Genomic DNA, 10,062 nt, shown 5'->3' with positions numbered 1-10,062 from the left:
GCAGTGGTTGAGAGTCCGCCTGCCGAATGCAGGGGACACGGGTTCGTGCCCCGGTCCGGGAAGATCCCACATGCCGCGAAGCGGCTGGGCCCGTGAGCCATGGCCGCTGAGCCTGCGCGTCCGGAGCTCCGCAACGGGAGAGGCCGCAACAGTGAGGCCCGCGTACCACAAAAAAAAAAAAGAAAAAAAAAGAAAAAGACACAAAATAATAAGTGCTGACGAGGATGTGGAGAAAAGGCAATCTTTGTGCACTGTTGGTGGGAATGTAAATTGGCACAGCCGTGATGGGAAACAGTATGGAGGGTCCTCAAAAAAATTAAAAATAGAGCTACCAGATGATCCAGCAATTCCACTTCTGGGAATATATCTGAAGGAAATATAAATTTTTCTCTAAGCACAGCTTTCAATGTATTCCACAAGTTTTGATATGTCAACCTGCCATATTTAATTGTCAATTAGAAATACTTTTCCACTCTCATCTCTTATTTGACCTTCTTCCTGGTCTGGTGTGTGGGTGACTTGAATAAAGTTCAAAAGAGCAGGTGGGAAGAACAGAAAGCATGCCCCGTGACCGCCACATGCCGTGTTCTACACGTCGATTAGGTCAAGTGCACTAATCACACCGCTTGGACATCCCACACCTTACTAACTTTTTTTCCTGTGTTGTCTTTTTTTTTTTTTTTTTTTTTTTTTGCGGTACGCGGGCCTCTCACTGCTGTGGCCTCTCCCGTTGCGGAGCTCAGGCTCCGGACGCGCAGGCTCAACGGCCATGGCTCAGAGCAATGTTTTCCAACATTTTATCGTGAGGCAGTTTACACGGAGTACTAGATACACCTCCTCGTTGTTGTATTTGCTCCCCCCGGCCAACCTTCTGCTCTCAGAATCTCCTCCTGGGTCCATATTCCTGCTCTTGAAGAAAATGTCTTACAACTTCCTTTATAGGATGGAATCGTCTGCAGGTGACACCCTCATTTTTGTTCCTGTTTTTTTAAATGTTGCCCAATTCTTTATTTTTAATAACCTTGAGATATAATTTATATCCCCAAAACTTCACCCCTTCTAGTGTGCAATTCACTGACTTCTAGTGAATCTACAGAGTTGTGCCAACAGCACCACTAATTCCAGAACATCTTCATCCTCTCCAGAAGAATCCGCATTTGCAGTATCAGTCACTCCCTACCTCCCCTCCCCCAGCCCAGGCCACCGCTCATCTGCTCTCTGTCTCTATGGATTTGCCCGTTCCAGACGCTTCACATAAATAGAACCACATAGTATGTGGGCTATTGGGTCTGGCTTCTCTCACTCAGCACGTGTTCAAGGTTCATCCACCTTGTAGCCTGTGTCAGTGCTTCCTTCCTTTTACGGCTGAGTTACAAGGCTGCTGTGTCGGTGGACCCCATTTTGTAGGCTGTTCCCAGTCTCCGGCTATCGTGAAAAGTGCCGCTGTGAATGTTCGTGTGCACATTTACGTGTGGACATAACGGTTTCAATTCTCCTGGGCGTACACCTGAGAGCAGAGCTCTGGGCCAGATGCCAACTGTCGCCGGCGTTCTTGAACAGCTGTTCTACTAAAGACCCGATTCCGCGTAGAGCATTTTTCCCTCAACGCCTCTGCTTCTGATGTTCCCTCCCCCCAGGAGGTGGTCCGCCCTTCCCTCTGGCTGCTTCTGGATCATGCTCGTCTTCGGCGTTCTGCGTGTGTCCAGGCACGGCTTCCTCTGTATTTCTACGTGAGATCTGTTCTGCTTCCCCAGTCCTTTACGTGTCATCTTCCTTCTATCCTCTCCTTCTGGGATTCCAGACACACATTCATTAGACCGTCAATGCGGCGTGCTCCTTCGGACACGACTTTCTCTGAGGACCCCCCAGAGCTGGGACTTTCTGGGGTTGGAAGAGGCCATGCCATTGAACAGCGCAGCTTGCTTGCGGGAGCGCCCCAATTCTGAAGGCTCATGCTGCCTCGAGGGACACCGTGGCTGGAGACACTCCATCGTGCAGCCCCCTGCACCCCAGGCCCATCACAGGACTGTCAGGACAGCCACGCCCCTTCCTCTGGAAGGGCCCACACAGCTACATGAGGGCCGCCACAGGCCCGGGGGCCGTCTCCTAAGAGGACACAACGCGACAGCCGCCGTGGTCATAAATACATTTTATTCCATTAGAAACGCACAATCACAGCGCTGACAGCATCCCCCCTAGAAAAGTAGGTAAGCAACGTTTCCATCAAAATCGTTAGTCTTCTTTTGCAGATACCTATTCGCGTTACACTGAACAGAGCACACAGCAAAAGGCTTCTGCTACTCCACTTTTTTTTCAATTTTGTTTTTTGTTATAAACACCATAGCAAATTAAAAAAGCTGTTTGAACAGAGAAAAATATCGTAGTTCTTGATTTCCCGCGTGTACTTAACGCAACCGCGCTGTGCTTCCTGCTCCGTCCCCGTACACGGCGGGGTGATCAAAAGAAACAGGGTCTTCGGGCGGGGGCGGCAGGGGCTACCGTCGTCTTTATTTACCGGGGCGCTCTCCCCGAGGATGAGGCACTCGGATGCACTTGAGCAGAACGTGTGCGGGCCCCCTCCCGTGCGAAGCCGAGGGACGGGTGCGTGTGAACGGTGCGGGCGACGGGAACCAGGCTGAGCGGCGGCTCTGGCTCGGGCCCTGTCTGGTCGGCGGCCGTCCCCTCACTGGATCTGGATGGCCCCATGCTCCAGCTGCATCTCGGACTGCAGGGTGGGCTGCAGGGCGTCGGCCGCCTGCAAGAGGGGAGAGGGGGCTTTCTATCAAAGGGCCCAGTGTAGACCCCCAGGCCCCTCCCTGGTCACGGACACCAGCCGTTTTCAGGCACAGAGTAAACACACACCCGAGCTGGAGGGTGGGGCTGGGGGCCCGAGTGTCGCCCCTGCTCTGGGAGAGGATGCTGCCGGCAGCTGTGACAGATCCAGGGCCACGGTCCATCTCTGCGGAGCCCTGTCTTGGCCCCTGCTCCCCCCTCACCCACCCACCGCCTCCCACACGTGCCCCTCAGCTCCCGCCACCAGCGCTGCGTTCCCGTTCCCACCCCGCTTCCCACTGGGCGTGCACTCCAAGTGGTCAGCGTATTCACAGTTTTAAGGTAGTTTAAAGCAAAAAAAACACAGTCTTGGGATAAGACACTGACCATCCATCTCAGCCACCAAGAAAGGGCTCCCAGATGGAGATCACTTGGGGGGTTTTTCAGACTCCCCTAAGCCGCTGGTCAAAGGCAACACCAGACGCTCAGAGGTGGGCTCCACGGCTCCCCTGAGGACCTGTAGCTGGAGGGGCCCGGGGGGTGGGGCGGTGCGCGGAGGAGGAGGTAGAGAAAGCCACACAGCGGAGGCAGGGTCCCGGGCCAGCGCTCCGCCTACGACTGCAGCTCAAGGGGGAGGCAACACGGCATTTTCGTAGCCGGGGTGGGGGGGTGGGGGCGGTTCCCTACCTATCTGAGAACTCAGCACAGGCCTCCTCCGCGCCATCCCGAGGCCACAAGAGGGACTGGGCTGGAGGGACAACACAGACGTGGACCTTCTGGAAAAGGGAAGTGACTGGCGCGTGCTGGCAGCTGCAGAGGGGGGGCGCTCCAGCCCTGCCACAGGCTGCGGGGGACCCTCCCCTTGAAGGTCTGGAAGAGGCGGCTCTGAGCCCAGGCACCGGGATGGTGGGGCAAGGGCGGGGGCACTCGGGAGGCCCACACTCTGCTGGGGAGCCCTGCCCTTCCCCCTCGTCCTCAAAACGCGGCAGGAGACCAGGGCCCCAGGCAGGAGCGCAACACAGCGCAGTGGCGCCAGCACGGACGGGGCGCCCTCTCCCCTGCCCGTGGCTGCCCCGGGGAACGGGCCCACCCCTCACGCAGCCTCTGGGGCTCGGGGGGCTCGAGACCCGTCCTTCCCCAGGCACCAGATGACGAGTATGACCCTGTTCTGAGCAGCAAACTCTGGAAGGAAACCCACAGGAGGGTGGGAGGCCTCCTGCTAAAGAAGAGACCATCGGGAGACCCTTCCCCGTGCATGAGGAGGGCAGGGGCCCAGGGAGGAGCCTGGGCCCCGGGGACCGAGCCCTTCTGCAGGGAAGCCACCCCGGGAAGTGCACGTGTCCCCCGCCGATCTACTGCTCTGTGTCCTACGTGGTCCCCAAGACCTGCCAGGTGTGACTGGAGACCAAGACACTGGTGGGAAGTCAGGCGCTGGGAGCTCAGTGGACGTGGCTCCCCCTCGACAGCAACGTCCGCACAAAGACCACAGACCTGGGCCGGGAAGACCCGCCACACGACACGCACCCCAGATTCAAGGCACACGCTCTGAGGACCCCCACGCGTGTGAAGCAGCAATGACATGGGCGTCAGACATGGGCTCCCAGCTTGGACAGAGCCCCGGCGTCCTTCTTTAGGACAGATGTCCCCCGCACCACATCAAAAAGCTTGTCCACCCCCCCCACCCCAAGTTCTGTGGGCTCTCTGTCGGCCTCATGCCCTCTCGGTCAATCTCCAGAGTGGCACATGCCTCTCTGGTCACCGCTGCACGAAAGCACAGGCGTCCACTGCCCCCCCGGTCAATCTCCAGAGTGGCACATGCCTCTCTGCTCACCGCTGCACAAAAGCACACGTGTCCAGGCCGCGGCTGCTGCCCACGTGGCACAGCGGACAGGTCTGGGGAGAGCAGGGGGCTGCGCCTTCTCCAGGACACACGTTCCAAAACTCTGGGCCAGGGGGGGACTTGTGAACCAGGGTTAAGCCCCCGCAGGACCGCTGATCACCCAGCCAGCCACCTAGTCACCGGGGCCACCTTGGGCCACCTGCCTGGCCCTGGTGAGCCACGTTCCTCAGCAACTACCAGCGGGGACAGGACACGACACCTAGCACGGCGACCAGCGGAGGCCGGGAGGGGACGGGGACCGCGTGGAAACTCGGGGCTTTAATTCTAAGCGTCAAGGCCGACGGCGTGAAACGCGCAGCTCATCAGTGCTGGGCAGAGGAGGGGGTCCGGGGAGGAGGCAGGGAGGGGCCAACAGGCTGAGGTCACAGTGATGAGAGCCCCCCTGCCCAGAGGCGCTCAGCGGTGAGTCAGTGAGTCAAGCCCACAGCCCGAGGTGTGGGGGCACCCGTGTCACCCTGGCACCAGCAGCCTGAGCTGCTCCAAGGGCACCCTCTCCGGGCCGCACCCTGACAGACCTTGATCACACCGCTCCAAAGAGGCTCAGGCACGAGCCCGGGGGCCCACGCCTGGCTCCCCCATACCCAGGGGAGGCCACAACGGTCACCCGACCAAGCCCACTCACTGGGGCCGGAGGTGCGAACGCTTCGAACGTCTCGAGCAGCAGCCCCCCTGCCAACCTGACGGCTCAGAAACTGTCCAGATGGAGCCCGAGCGCTGCTTTTCTGGGGCTCCCGGGAGAGCGCCAACCGCGAGCAGCGCGGGAAGAGGACTGCAGCCCAGCGTGGCACAGCTCGGCCCACCAGAGGCTGCCACGGGGGCAAAGGGCAGAGGCCACAGGCAAAGGTTGCAAACTGACTGCCCGCGGCCGGCAGGCGCGCAGACCCTGGGCCGGCCCTGCCCCAGCCCGAGGAACAAAAAGGTCTCAGGTACACTTAATTTGGCCTCTAAATTTATACGTAAACATTTGCATGAGACAAGAGCATCTCAAGAAATGGTTTAAGGCTGGTATCTGGGCCAAGAAGTAACCTCTCACCTTTACACTTTCAGGCACTTACAAGACACGGAGTCCCAAGCGAGCGCCGACATCCACACCACGCACCTCTCATGGACCACTTACCTTCCGCGCAGGAGAAGGCCCAAGGCAGAAATGCCCAAGCGTGTTCACTACCTGCAGGAGGCCCGGGCCCTGTCCACTTCCCAAAGGGAGGACCCACCTGGGCTGCGGCGGTGTGGTCTGTCACCGGCGCCAGCTGCACGTACTGGACCTGGATGTCGCTTCCCTGGAGCGGCGAGCCGTCCACCCCCGTGGCAGCAGGGTCCGAAGAAGCCACGGCTATCAGCTGGGCCCCCTGCAGCACCTGCAGACACAGAGCAGAGCCGCGTCAGCACAGACGGCGCCGGGGGAGGCTGCCCCGTCCTACCTGGACGGCGGGGCGGGGCGGGGCACCTGCTGACCAGGGCGCGGCGTGCGGATGTGCACGGCAGGACCAGGCCGCTCCACCGCGACTGCAAGTCACCTCCCTCAAACATCCAAGTGCTGGACACAGAGAGGGGCTTCCAGGCCTTACAGGAGAAACACCCGAAGAGCGAAGTGAACGCAGGGACGTGGCCAAGGCCGGGTCTGAGATGGAACGGGAGCTAAGGCACCTGGAGACCCTCCCAGAGTCAGCGCTTTCGCAGGTTCACGGAAAGGGGAGCCTGAGGGCAGCCAGGAGGACGGGCAGACGGCGGCAGGGCCTCGGCCCTGCGGCAAGCAAGACGCACTCACTCGAGCGTCGGGGAGAAGCGGCCCCCAGACGGCGGGGGGGCGGGGCGGGGCACCTGCTGACCAGGGCGCGGCGTGCGGATGTGCACGGCAGGACCAGGCCGCTCCACCGCGACTGCAAGTCACCTCCCTCAAACATCCAAGTGCTGGACACAGAGAGGGGCTTCCAGGCCTTACAGGAGAAACACCCGAAGAGCGAAGTGAACGCAGGGACGTGGCCAAGGCCGGGTCTGAGATGGAACGGGAGCTAAGGCACCTGGAGACCCTCCCAGAGTCAGCGCTTTCGCAGGTTCACGGAAAGGGGAGCCTGAGGGCAGCCAGGAGGACGGGCAGACGGCGGCAGGGCCTCGGCCCTGCGGCAAGCAAGACGCACTCACTCGAGCGTCGGGGAGAAGCGGCCCCCAGACGGCGGGCCACCGGTCGGGTCTGAGAAGCAAGCAGAAATGTGCATGTGAGTCACAAGACGCCAGGCTCCAGAGGGAGCCGAGACGGGCTCTGGGTGTGGAGAGGAGACACGAGCTGCAGGGTGAGGCCCAGGTCCCGGGGGAGGATCCGACTTGCTCCAAGGAGACACACCACGGATCACGGACCCCCGTCCTGCACACCGGGAACCCCACCTGGACTGTGCCTGGAGGGAGGGACAGGTGAGGCCCCCAGACGGGCTCTGGGTGGCGCCATCCCTCACGAGCACCCACACCAGGCCCCCCCACGGGCAGGCGGGCGGGCCGGTGCCTCGACGCCCCACAGGGAGGGTGGCGGGCGGGCGGGGGGCTCCGAGGCTCTGCCTTCACGGGAGTGAGCTGCCATGAGCTGTGGGGCTGTTGACTTGGGTCCGCACTCCCACCCCCTCAAATTACACGCCCACCGGACCACCTCCTGGGGGCGCCCGTCAGCTGCCCAGGGCGGGGCCGCCGTAGTCAGGCTTCCTGACCAGCCCACGGCCTCCCACACGGGGTCAGAGCTGAAGATGCTGAAAATACAGTCTGCAGTTTCAAACGCGGCTCTAGTTCGTGATGAGCTGAAGTTCCATTTCTTCAATGACGAATCCGTCAGTGGAAAAAAACAGGAAAATTCGATTTTCAGAATAGAAGACGGAAGAAAGTCCTGACTGGTTTTCCTTTTGTGTCTTCGGAAGCCATCTGCAAACAGTTTCACACCTCGTAGCGGCCAGCTCTGCTGGGCAGACTGACGGCCCAGAGACGGGTATGTCCCAATCCCGGGCCCCGGGCCGCGTGCCCTGACAGCAAGGGCACTTTACAGATGGCACTGAGCCGGTGATCAAGGTGGGGACGGCGTCCTGAAGCATCTGCTGGCCCCGTGTCACACAGGCGGCTCAGAAAGCAGAGAACCTTCCCACCTAACAAAGCGCGGACACCACGCTGATTTGGAAGATGGAGCAGGGGCCACCAGCCAAGGAATGCAGCACCTCTGTCTCCCCGGGATTCTCCAGAGGGAACCAGCCCTGTGACCCCTAAGCTTCGGCCAGCAGGGCCCGTGCTGGACTCATGGCCTCCAGGCTGTGAGAGGACAAGCTTGTGCACACTCCACCAGGTGTGGTCACGTGTCCCCGCAGCCACAGCCCACGTAGATGGCCACGCTCATCTCCTTGGCTTCCTCCTTCCGGGTGGGAACCGGCTTCTAGGTCCCCAAATGAGCTGACCTGACAACAACGGCTCCCTGTAAAACACCACTCTGTCCTGTATTAACTGTTTGTACTAATGAGTTCACGAGAGGTTTTAAAAAATTGGAGAAAACTGACGTCCCCTCTCCCATTCATTTTCTCTTCCCCAGAACTCATCTGCCACCAGATCATTCACGGTCAGAAAGACAGACATAGGCCTGCCCCGTTCTGCAGCTCTGCCACCCCGTCGCCAGGGAGCAGCCGCCCCCTGGACCCCGTGGGGGCGAGCAGCCTCGGGCAGCAGCCGGCGTGGCCCCAGCAGAGCAGAGGGCAGCGGAGCTCGGGGGTCACCCACGCTCAAAGCCCAGCGCCCCCTCCCCAGGAGGCCAGGAGCACCTCTGCTGGGGTTCAGTCACCCCCGTGGCTTTTTACGGAAGCACAGCATGTCCCAGGAGGGCCTCCGGCCCACACACTCCCAGCAGGGACAGAAAGTCAAAGGATCCCAGCTGGGAAGCCAGCGGGGCCTGAAGGCAGGGGGACGGGAAGCTGAGTTTAGTCATTTTCCCACAAAGGGCAAAAAGTCAAAAGCCCACCCAAAATCACACAGCCACGACACGTTTCCCTACTCTGAGCAAACCGAACAGACGGGCGTGTTCTTACTCTCACAAACGCGTGTCAGGACGAGGACCCCCGCGGGTGACCTCCATGGGGGTGGCTCTGCCAGCCGGGCCGGCAGTCCCCCACCCCCAGGCACGCCCACTCCCCACTGGCCTGTGCCCCAGCCGCCTGCTCGGCCGTCCAGCCTGCCGGACCACCGCCCCCGCTCCACCGCTGGCCTCCCCTCCCCTGAGGACGGGGCCGGCATCGGGGACCAGGCACTCCCGCGCCCCCGGGCCCCTCTGAGCCCTGGCTGCCTCGGCTACCGTGCACCTGACTCCAGACTCAGCCCATCCCACGTCAATGGGAACATGAGCTCCACGGCGACACGGGTGGGAGGGGTCTCTTCTGTTCACTGCCAGAGCCCCAGCGTCCAGCAGTGTACCTGACGCTCAGGAACTATTTCTGAAGTAAGCGAAGATCACGCTGATGTTGATGAGGATAGAGAATGAGGAACAGGAGGGGAGCGGAGCGGAGCTGGTCCCAAAGCACAACGTTCAGAAGTGTGTCCGCACGCCCTGGCTCTCTTGTGGTCCACTCTGCCCCGAGCCTGGCAGTTCTGGGGGAACCCAAGAGACTCAAACGAAAAGCTTTCCGAAGAAAACAGGAGGAAGGAGGGGTTAAGCGTTAAGGAGAGACCTTGTCAGCTGGAGGATACAGTCTGGTTAGGATGCCTTTCTCGCCAAGAGTGACAGCTCTGGAGCTGTGAGCCGGGAAGAGGCAGGAAGAAACACACAAGCCAGGCTCACTGCCCGCGTGCTCCGTCCACCCACCCGGGGCCTCGGGAGCAGACGCAAGGGCAAGCCCCTGGCCCCCTGTGAAGAGACGCATGCACATCCCCGAGCCGGGCCCTGGAAAGGCAAGGTCAGGCTAGGGCCTCTGGGTCCCCAGGCTGGCCCTGCATCAAAGGCGGACACCGACACCGAGAACCCAAGGAGCGGGTACGCACACGTGCTCTGCAAACCTCAAAGCACCAGCCGAAGGCCGGCACAGCACGGAGGGCTCAGCGCAGTCATCCGCTCCTGGTGGGCGGGGCGGGGCGGGGCGGGGGGCGGCGGAGCACAGACACGTTACACCGCGAGATTACAGCGAGCAGCGGACGGAAGTAGACGGAACTCACCGGTGAGACTGAACGTACGAAACGGACGTTGGCTTTTTCTCTGAGTCTGAATCTAGCCATGTAAGCCATCTCGAGTTAACTAAATTGTCTCTAATGACCAAACTCCAGCGAGCGGCTGGCCTTCACCGGACACTCCCCAGCACCCGCTGCCCACATGCGCGGAGACACGCCCCCCCCCCCCCCCCCCCCCGCCGCCCCCCCCGGTTAGGGGCCACCCCCGTGCGCGG

The 10,062-nt window shown here is 61.0% G+C and overlaps 1 protein-coding gene across 6 annotated transcripts in view; it reads right to left on the bottom strand.

The window, feature by feature from the left end:
- Positions 1-10,062, bottom strand: part of BANP (BTG3 associated nuclear protein) — a 124,696-nt gene that overhangs the window by 17,386 nt on the left and 97,248 nt on the right. For 4 of the 6 annotated variants that reach the window (XM_055078980.1, XM_028477874.2, XM_028477870.2 and 1 more), the window contains one exon: positions 5,887-6,030. In XM_055078980.1, coding sequence (XP_054934955.1) covers positions 5,887-6,030 — 144 coding nt within the window. Of the gene's footprint in view, positions 1-2,134; positions 2,756-5,886; positions 6,031-10,062 lie in introns of those variants that run through there. The other 2 variants (XM_028477871.2, XM_028477876.2) reach the window with 1 other exon arrangement.

The sequence above is a fragment of the Physeter macrocephalus genome, chromosome 17 (assembly GCF_002837175.3).
Source record: "Physeter macrocephalus isolate SW-GA chromosome 17, ASM283717v5, whole genome shotgun sequence".
In the NCBI taxonomy this organism is placed as follows: Eukaryota; Metazoa; Chordata; class Mammalia; order Artiodactyla; family Physeteridae; genus Physeter; species Physeter macrocephalus.
The sequence above is the reverse complement of the archived record's forward strand: the minus strand, read 5'-3'. Positions and strand labels throughout refer to the sequence as shown.